The sequence below is a fragment of the Rana temporaria genome, chromosome 1 (genome assembly GCF_905171775.1).
Source record: "Rana temporaria chromosome 1, aRanTem1.1, whole genome shotgun sequence".
NCBI classification, from domain to species: domain Eukaryota; kingdom Metazoa; phylum Chordata; class Amphibia; order Anura; family Ranidae; genus Rana; species Rana temporaria.
The window spans coordinates 439630319-439644224 of NC_053489.1; the positions used below are offsets into that span (position 1 = coordinate 439630319).

At 41.8% G+C, this 13906-nt stretch overlaps 1 protein-coding gene across 1 annotated transcript in view; it reads left to right on the forward strand.

Moving 5' to 3' along the window:
* The window catches only part of CDS1 (CDP-diacylglycerol synthase 1), a 101740-nt gene that overhangs the window by 73558 nt on the left and 14276 nt on the right, over positions 1–13906 (forward strand). The window contains exons 7-10 of the mRNA XM_040326494.1: positions 3173–3255; positions 7889–7976; positions 10173–10241; positions 12597–12749. Coding sequence (XP_040182428.1) covers positions 3173–3255; positions 7889–7976; positions 10173–10241; positions 12597–12749 — 393 coding nt within the window. The remainder of the gene's footprint in view (positions 1–3172; positions 3256–7888; positions 7977–10172; positions 10242–12596; positions 12750–13906) is intronic.

A 13906-nucleotide genomic window follows, 5' to 3' on the forward strand; every position in this document is an offset into this window, starting at 1 on the left:
TTCTTTTGGTGGTATTTGATCACCTCTGCGGTTTTTATTTTTTGCGCTATAAACAAAAAATGAGCGACAATTTTGAAAAAAAAATCAATATTTTTTACTTGTTGCTATAATAAATAGCCAAATTAAAAAAAAATATATAATAATTTTCTCAGTCTAGGCCGATACGTATTCGTCTACATATTTTTGTTAAAAAAAAAAACGCAATAAGCGACTGGTTTGCGCAAAAGTTGTAGCGCCTACAAAATAGGGGACAGAATTATTATTATTTTTTTATTATTATTTTTTTACTAGTAATGGCGGCGATCTGCGATTTTTATTGGGACTGCGACATTATGGCGGACACATCGGACACTTTTGACACATTTTTGGCACCATTCACATTTATACTGCGATCAGTGCTATAAATATGCACTAATTACTGTATAAATGTGACTGGCAGGGAATGGGTTAACACTAGGGGGTGAGTAAGGGGTTAAATGTGTACCCTGCATAGTGTTTCTAACTGTGGGGGAAGGGGACTGACTGGGGGAGGTGACCGATCTGTGTCCCTATGTACAAGGGACACAGATCGGTCTCCTCTCTCCCTGACAGGACGTGGATCTGTGTTTACAGATCCACGTCCTTGACTGTGTAACCGCCGATCACGGGTGCCTAGCGGACATCGCGGCCGCCAGGCACGCGCATCGGCATCTCAGTGATGCGGCGCTCGCACGCTTCCCAGTGGCTGGAGGCCGTATATAGACAGCCTCCCGGCAATTGCCATCCACACTGCGGCCGTATATAGTCGTACGGCCGGCAGGAAGTGGTTAAACTAGTCATGCACATGGTGGCAGTCCAGGGGCAGAATGACTAAAGGCCAAGGTCATTCTGCATCTGTGCTGATGCCATGTGAATAATTTAATTCAGGGTGAAATGGAAATATCAAATTTGTAAGCCGTGTCAGCAAAATAGTATCCATCTTAAAGTGGTTGTAAACCTCAGATATGAAATATTAACAAAATATATCCTTCTATATTGTGTACTTGTCTCTATCCAGAGCAGTAAGTGTCATTTTTGTCCACTGCCCCATTCCTCAGCTATCTGCATGAGTCACTTCTAATGCGTTTTCCTGACACCAAGAGAAAAATGGTGACAGGGGAAGGAGCTCCAGCTGATTGACAGCCTCAGCTCTGTTCCTGTGTACTGTGTTAAGGTGGGTTTGTCCCTTTCCTCCAATCAGCTCTCAAAGCTCTCCTCACTGAAGTAACAGCAGCTCTCCGCTCCCTTCTTTTCAGAGCTGAGAGACCCTGTGTAAATTCTGCATGGATGTAGAGGAAAGACAGCTGTAGGTAAACATGTACAACTTCTGTAGGAGGATTTGTTTCTTTTCTTATCATCTGAGGCCAGTCACTTCAGAGGATATATGCGAGGGTTTACAATCACTTTAACTTTTAAAAACATAAATGCGTATGTCGATATAGATCTTTCGAATTTTCTTTCCTATCTGACGTCACTACCCGACAAGAAATCTTCTTTTCATGCATATCCCATGTTGACTTCACATATAAAAACAAAGCCGATTTCTCTTTCCCTTCTATGGAGTACATTCGCTTTTGTATTCCTCTGGAGAATCCACTAAAGGCTGAAGGCTGATGACAGTGGGGTAGATTCAGGTACCGCTGCGCACTTCTTACGGAGGCGCAGCGTACCATTTTTACCCTGCGCCTACGCAAATTATCTGCGCTACGCTTCATTCATGAAGCAATAGCTACGTAATTTGCGCGGGCGCTTCTTAAAACTGCCCGGCAGAAGGGCGCATAATTTAAATGATCCCGTAGGGGGCGTGGATCATTTAAATTAGCCGCGTTCCCGCGCCGAACGTAGTGCGCATGCTCCGTCGGGAAACTTTCCTGACGTGCATTGCGGCAAAGGACGTCGCAAGGACGTCATTTGCTTCAAAGTGAACGTAAATGGCGTCCAGCGCCATTCACGATTCACTTACGCAAACGACGTTAAATTTTAAATTCGCGACGCGGGAACGACGGGTATATGTAGCATTGGCTGCCCCTGCTAATAGCAGGAGCAGCCTTACGCGGAACCCGACGAACGGAAACGACGTAATCTGCGTACACAGGGCTCGCGTAGGGTTGTGAATCGGCGTTAGTATGCAATTTGCATACTATACGCTGACCACTACGGGAACGCCCCCTAGCGGCCATCGTAAGAATGCAGCCTAAGATATGAGGGCATAAGAGCCTTATGCTAGTCATATCTTAGGCTGCAGTCGGCGTATTGAGCTTCCTGAATCAGGAGCAGTCGATACGCCGGTGCAACTAAGCAATTGCGCTGCGTAACTATGGTTACGCAGACGCAATTGCTTGTTGAATCTACCCCACTGTCTCTGGCTCCCTACTGGATTTTCAACAGGAATATGTAAAGAATGCAGTCTCTAAAGAGGAAATGGGAAGCTCAGCTTAGAGCATGTCCTGGTGGTCAGCAGGGCAAGAAGTGATGGGAACTCTCCCCAGCGGGGACACAGCAATACAAATCTGACAGTATACAAACTTTTAAAAAACATTAGTTGTACTATATACAGGTATCCTGTTGCAGATTGTTTTATCTCGTCATTGTAAACATTAAATATCCAGTAGTAAAATCCCAGTTTAACTGCATTTAATCATTTGCAGATCATGAGTATGTTGATGATCGCAGTTGTGAAAGGAGCACGTTTGTCAAATGATGTAATACAACTAATATGTGCTGAGCAAGTCACGTGATGCATAGAGGGAAGTGGATACGTCTTTCCTTCCCCGATATGTACAGCATGTCGGCATATACGGACATTTTTCATGAAATCTAAAATGGCAAAAAAAAAAATCAATCACACTGAAGGGGGCAGAGAGAGACTATCACACAAGGCACACGTTCCCAATTTACACATGTTTGTTTTGAACACTGTGGTCTGCCCATACAACGTGTGAAATGTTGTGTAGATGTGTACTGGACATGGGATGGATCACTTGTCTGCTGGTAAACAATGATATATACCTATTTATTAAACCCAACTTACAATTTGGCCTAATGAATACAAAGTCTTTTGCTGTTCCACCATGTATAATTCACAGATTGTGTTTTTATCCACATGTTTTGTTCTTGCTTGTGCTCATTGTGGTATTGTTGTTCCCATTAACAGTTTGGATGGACTCATGTCACTTTGCTGATCACTGTCACTCAGTCTCATCTTGTCATCCAAAATCTTTTTGAAGGGATGATCTGGTAAGGGTCCACGTCAGTTCGCTGCATGCTGTGTTTCCATTGATTCATAATCATGCTTGTTGTGTTCTTTTTGTCTTTGCTGCCTTGACATTAAACATGATTTTCAGTTTGGATTTAAAATTCCCTGTCTGCTTGAGCTTGATACTATGATTAGGAGTCCCCACTGGTTATATCCCATTGTAAATTAGATCCTTATTGCATTAATTCAACCCAGTATCGGGACAAGGTCATCCAGAGCCCAGGGCAAGCATGCTAAACTGCACCCACCTAGATGTATGAGCATTATGTGTCAGCAAAAATCTCCCCACAAAAACATTGGGCACTAATCTGCATGCTTACACCCTAAGTGTAAATTCCCCCTCCTCACAGTGCAAATCCCCCCCTGCTGAAATGTCCCCATCTCAGCACAAATCCTCTACCCCTAAAACTCCCCGTTCTAGAACACATCCCCCACCCTCCAGCATAGATTTCTCTCAAATCCCCCCCCTGCTGAAATTTCCCCATCTCCGCACAAATCCTCTACCCCTAAAACTCCCCGTCCTAGAACACATCCCCCACCCTCCAGTATAGATTTCTCTCAAATCCCCCCCACCTAGCACAATTCTCATCACCCCCCCCCCCACATTTCTCCTTCTAGAACAACATACCCCCTGCAGCCCCCAAAATTTCCCTTTCCTACTCCGACCCCCCCCCCCCCCATCTCCCTGTGGCGCCCCCCCCCCCCCCACCACTGTGATATCACAGTGCCCAGGGCAGCCGCCCCTTCTTCCTACCCCTGGTCCCAACCCTGATTCAACCATTTACTGCACGGCTACATTTTACGAGCAGGCAGTGTTCTTTGTAATTACAGCTGCTGGTCCCAGTTGCTCTGCAGGAGTGGCGGGGAATTTTTTATTATTATTATTATTATTATTATTATTACTATTATTGTTGTTACAGCAATTTATATAGCGCTGATGTTTTCCCCAGGGCTTTATATACTGTACATCAGTCCCTGCACCCAAGGAGCTTACAGTCTAAGGTCCACGGTTGTCCTGGCTGAGATTTTAACCAATTACCCCCTGTGTTGCAGGACAAAAGTGCTAACCACTAAACCACTTTGGTGCCCACTTTATTACTTTACTAATTACTTTATCCCAATTAAAAAGGAAAAAAAAATTAAATATTTATTAGCTGTTTAAGCCACGTAGTAAGCAAGTAATTTTATTCAGTGCTGTAATGTGTTTTTTGCTAGATATAACAATCAAAACTAGGAATCTGTAACATCTGAGCTTGTATTTACAGATAACCATGTTCTAAAATTAAGGCCTAAGGTCAAAGTTGCAATCGGCTCAGTTCCTATACTGTTGGTGTAACACGTTATTATTTTTATCTTTTGAGCCTACGACGGTTTTCTAGATTAGCAGAAACACAATTTTTGTGGAAGTACTGTTGAACCATTGGCACTCTGTAGCCCAAGGCGATCAGCCAAAAAATTACTTTTTAATGCAATGCCAAATATCGCATGTAAATAGAACTAGCTGCTAGAAATTGCCTAAAATATGTACTTTATTGCTAGCCTTGACCCTCCCTTCTTCTTTCTCCTTTTATCCTTTCTCCCTTCTCCATTCTTCTTCTTTCTCCCTTCTCCTTTCTTGTTTCTCCCTTCTTCCTCCCTTTTTTTTTCTGTTATGTAGAGTTGCCACCAGAAAAATCCACCCTCTCTATCTTGGCACCCTGCTTGTCACTGGAACAGGAAGTAAGGCGAAACCTGTTCTGGTGACAATTTTCTCATATTTTGGGATGATTTTCTTCTAATTTTCTGTTGTGATTCCTGAACTGGAAGTAGCAGAATATCTCCCTAATAGGACACGCAATGAAAAAAAAAAATGTCTAGTTCTTTTGACCCTTCTTTATCCACCACTATGTTTTAATGACAGGCCACCTTTTAATATAATGTCTCTTGCTTTATACCGTTGAAGTATTTTGGCTGTGCACTAATGCTAATCTGGGTTATTTGATTGTGTGGATGTTGCAGAATCCAAAAATAACAAACACCATCATGAGATCTGCTTATTGTAGTGAACACTATACCATATATTTGCAGAAGCTGCATTTTACTGTCCAGGTGTTTGCTCAGTTTAAGTGCATTTTCGATTCTTTAAATAGAAACACAGTTGGAATTAAGGGACTATTCATCCATAAAGTCCCCTTGACCTTTCGATGAGTAAAGATGGAGGCCATTTTTTTTTTTTTAATTGTTTATTTATTCAAAATAGAAGACATTACAACAGTTGTCGTAGGCAGATACACACATAGAAATGGCAGTTATGTGTAGTGTTCGGCCGAAGCCGTTGAACATCGTGTCTAGATAGAACTTATAGTCGAGTACAGCAGTGCGTGCACCAGAGGGCGAACTGCCATCTGCCCCGCACCTCCGCCCCTACCTTGAAAACCAACATTCAATCCCAAACAGTGTTCGTGTGGCATCTTCTGCATCTGGGTACTATGGACCCATGGCCCAGCCTCCCACATTTTCCCTTTTCTAAGTGCAAAGGAGGCCATTTATTGATTGTTCTTCAGCCTACTATACATTTCACTTAATTTCAAATCTTCCTTCCCATTACATATTTGGCTTTTTTTTTTTTTGTAGTAAGCTGGATACATTAATTTAGTTCCATTTCATGCTTTTATTAAACATTCCACATAGCGAGACAACAATAGTTGGTATCGCCATCACTTCAAATATTCTAAGTCTTTTATTCATAAGTTTGCCAACTACTGTAGATTGGCAGTGTACCGTATTTGCCGGTGTATAAGGCGACCGGGCATATAAGACAACCCCCTAATTTTACATATTGTTTTATGATTTTTTTTGCCTGTACTCGCTGTATAAGAAGACCCCCTCTTCCGAGGCTTCCGACGCTTCATATTTCTTCCTTCTGTAGCCATATTCTTCTTCCTTCTTGCTGGAGCTGGAGCCAATCACGGCGAGCGATGTATTCTATTAATGAATTCAAAGCCTGCTTGGATTGGCACAGGCTGTAACATCATCAGCCCACGCCTCTCTGACTCTCAAAGCCAATCCGAGCAGGCTCCTGTATGTAGCCTGCTCGGATTGGCAGAGGTTGTTACTCAAATCTGAGCAGGCTCTGTATTCATTTGAATACATCGCTCACCGGGATTGGCTAAGCGGTATATACTGTATGTAGCCGAAGCTACATACAGTATTGCCGCACATCCATCGGGCATCCGAGCAGCTGACCCGGCGTATAAGACGACCCCTGCTTTTTGGCCAGTTTTTTTAAGTGTAAAAGGTAGTCTTATACGCCAGCAAATATAATAAGTGGCAGTGTAAGAACCTATGTAAAACATTTTTTGCTGCTTGTCTACAGATTGGGAATTGATTACCACTCTGTACTGGTGGCCACTACACTGTTAGTGTAACGCAAGTTGCTTCTAATTTTGACTGTCCTATCATCCTGGACCACAAACCTTTCTCACTGTGCTATATGTTTTCTGCTGCACCATTGGCATGATTATTTCGTCTTGGTCCTCTCCATAAGATTATCAGAAAGTTGTGCTTAAAGTAGGGCAACACTTATTTATTTTTTCATTTTGGATAGAGTAAGGGAGGGTTATAGCCCCTGTCAGTTTATTTTTTACCACCCCTGTCCTATTGTAGAGATTTCCCTTCACTGCCCCATAGCCAAACAGGAAGTGAGAGAAAATCTATGCAAATTAAAGTGGAGGTTCACCCTATAAAAAATTTCTAACATTATATCCAGCCCAGTTCTGCAAATAACATGACACTGACCTTTTTTTTTTTCCCCTGTAGATATCGTTTAGCCATAGAATTCACTGCGGCTTCCGGGTAGTGAATCCCGCGGGAGTGGGCATTCCTATTGACATGCCAATCAATTGGCATGCTAAACGACGGCGCACACAGCGCGTCACGACTTCCCGAAGGAAGGTCGGGTCGGCTCTATTTGGCGCCGGTGCGTAGGCGCCGAATAGAGCCGACCCGAGCTTCCTTCGGGAAGTCGTGATGCGCTTTGTGCGCCGTCGTTTAGCATGCCAATTGATTGGCATGTCAATAGGAACGCCCACTCCTGCGGGATTCACTACCCGGAAGCCGCGGTGAATTCTATGGCTAAACGATATCTACAGGGGGAAAAAAAAAAAAGTCAGTGTCATGTTATTTGCAGAACTTGGCTGGATATAATGTTAGAAATTTTTTATAGGGTGAACCTCCACTTTAAGGGAATCCAATGCCCCAGGCCCTCAGAACTAGTGTCCCCACTCGAAAATGTCAGGGTGGGTCTTAAACAGAAAGGGGTGTGGCCTTTACAGGAAGGGGTGGGTGATATTTAAATTAGGGGGTGCACGAGTTTAGTCAGGCCTAGCACAGCACAAAACCAAAATACACTACTGATTGAAACATGCTGTATATAGTTTTAAATTAGATTTTATTTAATAGTGTGGCAGAGGGAGATGAGGGTTCTTTGCATGGCTACATCTAGTAAACAATGGTGTACCTGCCATCTAATCATTTTAAAACGGAGCATTAATTGCAGGATCAAAGTAAAGAATGTCAAAGTTTACAAAGATAGTCTGTGTCATTGCCTAACCTTTTATATTTGCTGTTTCATAGGTTTTTAGTTCCAGTGTCCATTGTCATCTGTAATGATATCATGGCTTATCTGTTTGGGTTCTTTTTTGGCAAGACACCATTAATAAAGGTAAGCAGAAAAAAATCTGTGACTATTCTACAGCGTAACACAAGGTAGCACTTTTACATGTATGTTTATGGGAGTGTAAAGTGTACGTCAGAGCAAAAAATAAATAAAACATTTGTAGTACATCTCTGCAATGTTGTGCACATTTCCCCTTGGATTATTCTGTTAAAGATGCTGCAAACACCAAAAAATACCCTATATCTGCCACAAATGCATCTGGCTCTTAATTCCTGGTGTGGGCTGACTATACACAGCATTTTATGTATTGCAAATACAGTGTTCACTTTGCGAAGGGATTTTCCCCTAGAACTTAGTGAATGGGGTAAAGCTCTGCTGGCTTCCTTCATGCAATTATGTATAAGCAAAAATGCTGTATTTTTTTTATTTTCCTTGCATGTGATTGGGTGTTCTTTGTAAAGTGAAATTCCGCCACCATCACTGAGCTCTGGGAACAATTTCCTTGAAAAATGCACAGGTTTTAGTAAATCAACCCCATAGTGTCAGCCCTGCCCAGCTGTCTTTCGCTATTATAGTACTGAATTCCTCCACCTCTCCTAGTCTCCACAACATAGTGAATAAGTGTTCTGTAGTCCAAGATATTTAGACTCTTTGATACAACACAGAAGTGTGTGAAAGGCAGCTCTGAATGTCTATGATGAATAAGTATTTTTTTTTTACTGTTGTCAAAGAGATATAACAAAGCTTTTTCAATTGCTTATTAAACAAACCAAAGAGCAAATAAGAGAAGTTGGGGTTGTTGGAGTTTACATTTCAAGCAGCTTCAGTCACTACAGCTTTACTAATTATTTGTTTGAATGCTGTTTAGAATGTGAGTTGCTTGTTTTATCCTTCTTATTTGCAAATCTTATTTATTTTTAATTTTTACAAATCTTTAAGAGATGCCTAATATTGTTTGAATTGACAGCAACTGTCTAGCTGCTCTAGCAACTGTCATTTTTTTTTAATCCAAAGAATTTAAAGTAGAACTAAAGGTAAACTGTTTTTTCTCTTCCGTTCATGGACGGACACAGCAGCATTGACCTTAGGGTTATAGTCTCTCCTGAAAGGAAGGTATATAACCCTAAGGTCAATGCTACTGTGTCCGTCCATGAGCTCAGAGAAATGTTTTTTACGGTGAGTACAAAAATCCTATTTTTTCTCTTCCGTTCATGGACGGAAACAGCAGCATTGACCTTAGGGTTATATACCTTCCTTTCAGGAGAGACTATAACCCTAAGGTCAATGCTGCTGTGTCCGTCCATGAAATGGATTTTACGGGGAGTACAAAAATCCTATTTTTTCTAAAAACCCTGGATAGAGTAAGGGAGGGTTATATCCCGTCAGATTTTTACAATCTGTGTCCCATTGGGGAGATTTCAATTTGTGTCCCATAGCCAAACAGGAAGCGAGAGAAAATCCTTGCAAATTAAGGGAATTCTTTGGGGACCCCCAGGTCACTGGAACTAGTGTCCCCATTGGAAGATTTCCCCTCTTTTAATTTTAAGGGGACAACCCAAAATGTGGGATTTTCTTTTTACTTTCAATATAAAAAAAACTCTAAAGGTTGATTTTTTTTTTTTTGCCACCTGTGTTCTATTGGGGAGAGTCACTTTCTGTCCTATAGGCATAACAGGAGTTAGTTAAGAAAAAAAGCTCTTCAAAAATTAGGGAAATCCTCTTTGACCATAATCACTGGGAAAAGTACCCCCATTAGAAGATTTCTTTGATATTTCAACACTGATAACACAAAATCGCCCCAGTGAACAATGTTGATTTGTGGCAAAACCCCTTGGGGACCACCACAATTTTCTGGTGGACCATCAGTGGTCTGCGGACCACTGAATTCTGGAAACTGGGAAAGTAAATTTAAATAAAAATGGTAGGTGGAGGAATGAGGAGAGGTAAAGGAGTTGGCATTTTAAGAAATAAAAAAGGATATGGGGGTATTGGGGACCAAGGAAGGAACAGACACAATAAAAGGAGCAGCAACCTTTTTCAGCTGGTTGCATATAGAAAATTAAGAGCTTTCCTTCTGGCAATTTTTTTTTTTTTTTCAAGTTTCTATATGAAACTATGTCAATAGTATACTACCTATTATTGAAATTCATGTTTAAGCATTTTAAGTAAACTAACATGTACATACACTGTTAATTTGATTTACTTGATAATGCTAATATTGGTTGTTCTTTTTCCAACTAGTTGTCACCCAAAAAGACTTGGGAAGGTTTTATTGGTGGATTCTTCCTAACCATAATATTTGGATTAATTGTAAGTATCTGTTTTTTTTTTCTTTTCTTACCAGACTACGGTGTCCGTTTTTATGAAGCAGTGATCAGCGGTGATCCCAAAGATCGCCACTGATCACAGGTGTCCGTTTATGAAGCAGTGATCCCGAGGATCGCCACTGATCACAGCTCATAAACAGTTTATAAAACAGAGATAATCGGGGGAGAAGTGTTTGAACATGTTCTCCCGCCAATGATCTCTGCACAGTGAGAAGTCTCTTTGAATGACAGTAACGGCCAGTTTATGAAGCTGAGCGCTTTACTGCTGATCTGTGTCAGAATTCACACTCCCCGATTCACCAGCTCAGAGGTGGTGAATCAGGGAGCAAAGAAAGAATCCCGGGGGATCTGAGGAGGAAGATTTTTAACTTCTGTCCTCGCTGGTCCTTGCTGTCTTCTGGGACTTGTGTGTCTCCCAGAAGACAGCGGGGGGGATGGAGGAGGGGCCGGACATGGCATAGATTGCCGTGGAGCCTGCTCTGATCTATGCCCGGAAGTGGGAGCAAATGCCTGGATTAGAAAGGTATCTGCTCCCCCTCCCCCTAAAAGGTGCCAAATGTGACACCGGAGGGGGGATTCCGAAAAGCAGAAGTTTCATTTTTGGGTGGAACTCCTCTTTGAGTGCTAAGCCAATTTGTGTTAACGTTAATAGAGGCACAGAAAAGGGTTCTGTTTGAATGGTTAAAGAGCTCAAAGTGACTGTCATCTGTTTCTTCTCTATCCTCAATCCGCAGCAAGCATTTGATCATTGGATACTTTCTTGCCCCACTGGCCACTGTGGTTTCTCACCCTGGCTTTTATATCGCTGTAGCACCAAAAGACAGGGTAGTGGGCAGGAGTGAGGTTCTTCAGGGGCATTGAATGCAGAGACCTGTAGTGCACAGAAGAGTGCTTCCTGTGTATTCTTTACCTCAAGGATCCAAACCTTGGCAAGTTTTTTTTTTTTTTTTTTTTTTCCTCTGAGCCTTCCCCATCACATAGATTTAAAAAGTGGGTGGAAAAAATATATTTATTTATTTTTAAATAAGGGGATAAAATAAGGTGTAGCAATGAGAAATGGATTACCCAGAACACTGTTTTTTCTAAAAGAGTAGAGCAGAAAGTTTTTTTCATTTCAGACACTCTGTCCCTGTTTGTGGGAAAATAGAGGTGGAGTCACTACTGTGACTCATTCACTTGCATTTGTAAATTCCACCTTGAGCTATTGAGCTCTGTAAACAATAGCCTGGAAAAAGTGCCACATACCATTTACTTACAAAAATGCATAGTATTCATATGTAATAGTTCATATTACAATATATTTTTATAAACTAAAAAAGAGAGACAATACATATAAAAACACAGATGCATAAAGCTGGCCATACATGGATCAAAATTCGTCCAGTTCAGCAGGGCCGGACAAATTTAGATCCATGTATGGGCACCCTGGTTCTGTACACCCAGCCTGTTTGATTTTTCCTGATCGTTCAGTGCCACCAGCTATAGCTGGCAGCACTGATCATTGTATTTTGACGGAGGAAATTATGAATGTATGGGCTGCCTAAGCTTTTCACTGTCATTGGTGTATGCCATACATCAGCAGTAGGGGGCATTAACACATATTCCTGATAAGTGTGTGTAAATATGAAAAACCGACTGTCATATGGAAGTGATTGGGTGGCTGTACAGCCGTCTGATTGCTTCTATGCACCCCCAGGGCATTTTCCTCCGCCTGTGGGCCTGGGAATCGCATGGTGGGTGCTGCTTGGTTGGAGGAAGGAGACCAGTGAACATCTGCTGGTCTCCCCTACCTAGTAAGAACCCAGAAGCATTTTATTACTTCTGGGTTTGACTGTCACTTTTCCGGGCTGTTGTGGCCAGGGAAGAAGCGAACTTACGTAACATAGTCTGCTTTCCATTAGCTTCATTGAAGGACAGGTGAGACATCAGGGGTCCAATTAAAGAGAACCTAGAATAACAAAATAGTATCACGTTGGGGACTTTGGACCTCTATGTGAAAACAAAATTCAAGTTTAGTGGGAGAAAAATAAAAAAAAAAAAAAAAAGTTATACCCAAGAACTTGGATGCCAACCTGCCCCCGCCCCAAAAAAAATATGTTTGAGCTGAACCTCAAAAATGGCTCTGGCCTCTATCCCAAGATGCATACTTCCCTGCATCTTGCTTGTAAAAAAATCTTCTTTGCACTGGCCGTACGTATGCAGTCGATCCACATAGAATCCTATGGGGCTGTCCCCCAGGAGATAACCGTTTCCCCAACTATTTGTTAATAATTATTTATATATTGGTAGTTAAAAAAATGTTTTCCCAACTGTCATTGCTGCTTTTTTTGCTTTGCAGTTCTCCTACATCTTATCTCAGATTCAGTACTTCATATGCCCTGTGGAATTCAACAATGAATCAAACAGCTTTTCTACCGGCTGTGAACCACCTATGATCTTCAGGATACATGACTATGCTGTACCTTCTTTTCTACAGTCAATACTGGGATGGGTAAGTATTCTGTGGTTTCAAACAAGCAGAAACAAAGTAGAAAATATTAAGAAGCAAAGGCGTACCCTGCAAAGGTTGAACGTTTCCTCACTGGAGCATCTTGTTCATGAAATCCAGTGCGGTGACTTTGACTCTTTTAGGCGATATCATTATTCCTACCTTTTATATAAATTGACTTTTTCCACTCATTTGTACCAGGATTTTCAGAAGCCTGTGACCTTCTTTTAAACATGTCATTTTAGTAAACCCTTACACATTCTTTTTTTAATATTAGTGTTTACAGAGTGTAAGAATATCATTACAGATGGCATCAGATTGGCTGATTTTAGGCCTATTTCACACTGGCGGAGTCCACAAGGGAATCCGCCTGCTCAGCAGGGGATCTCTCTACTGATCCTCTCTAAACAGGCGGATGACAGGTCTGTGTCTGCTTCGTTGAAGCAGAGTGGACACAGCCCGCTCTCTTCTATGGGGCGGTCGGATGTAAACGGGCCGTTTGTTTGTTTCACTCCAACTGTTATCCAATCTGCCAGACAGATGGGGAACAAGCATTTCCCATCCATCTGTTTTTGGCATATAGGACCAAATGTTGGCCGGTATCAACGCATGTCCATTGACATCTCTGGCTCCATAGAGGGCAATGGATGATTTGATCAGGTCCGACTGTCAGTTTTCCAGGTGGACCTAATTGGTCCGCTCGTGTGAAAGGAGCCAGTCGTTTCATTGTAAATGACATGAAGTATTCAATATGTAGCTGTAAGTGACTGCTGTTATCAGGCATATTCTCTATGACATGTACATTATTTATTTATTAAAATTCTTAAAAGTACAAAATGGTACAAAACGCAGTCAGTTACCCGTAGGCCTCGATGCGCCGAAAACAACAATACAGCAACAACCAAAAAAACACACAGGCAGCGGAACAGATCAAAATTTAAAATGGTTAGCAGATCAAAGCACTATAAACCTATGTAATTCCATAGGCTTGACTGGAAAGCTCTGTTTTTAGAAGCTTCCTGAACTTAAAAAGATCATTCTCAAGCCTTAATTTTAGAGGCAGGGAGTTCCAAAACTGTGCTCCCTGGACCGCACTCGTCCTCCGTCCGCATTTTTTCTTTCGAAATTTAGGGATCACCAAAGTTTCCGAATTAGCCGAC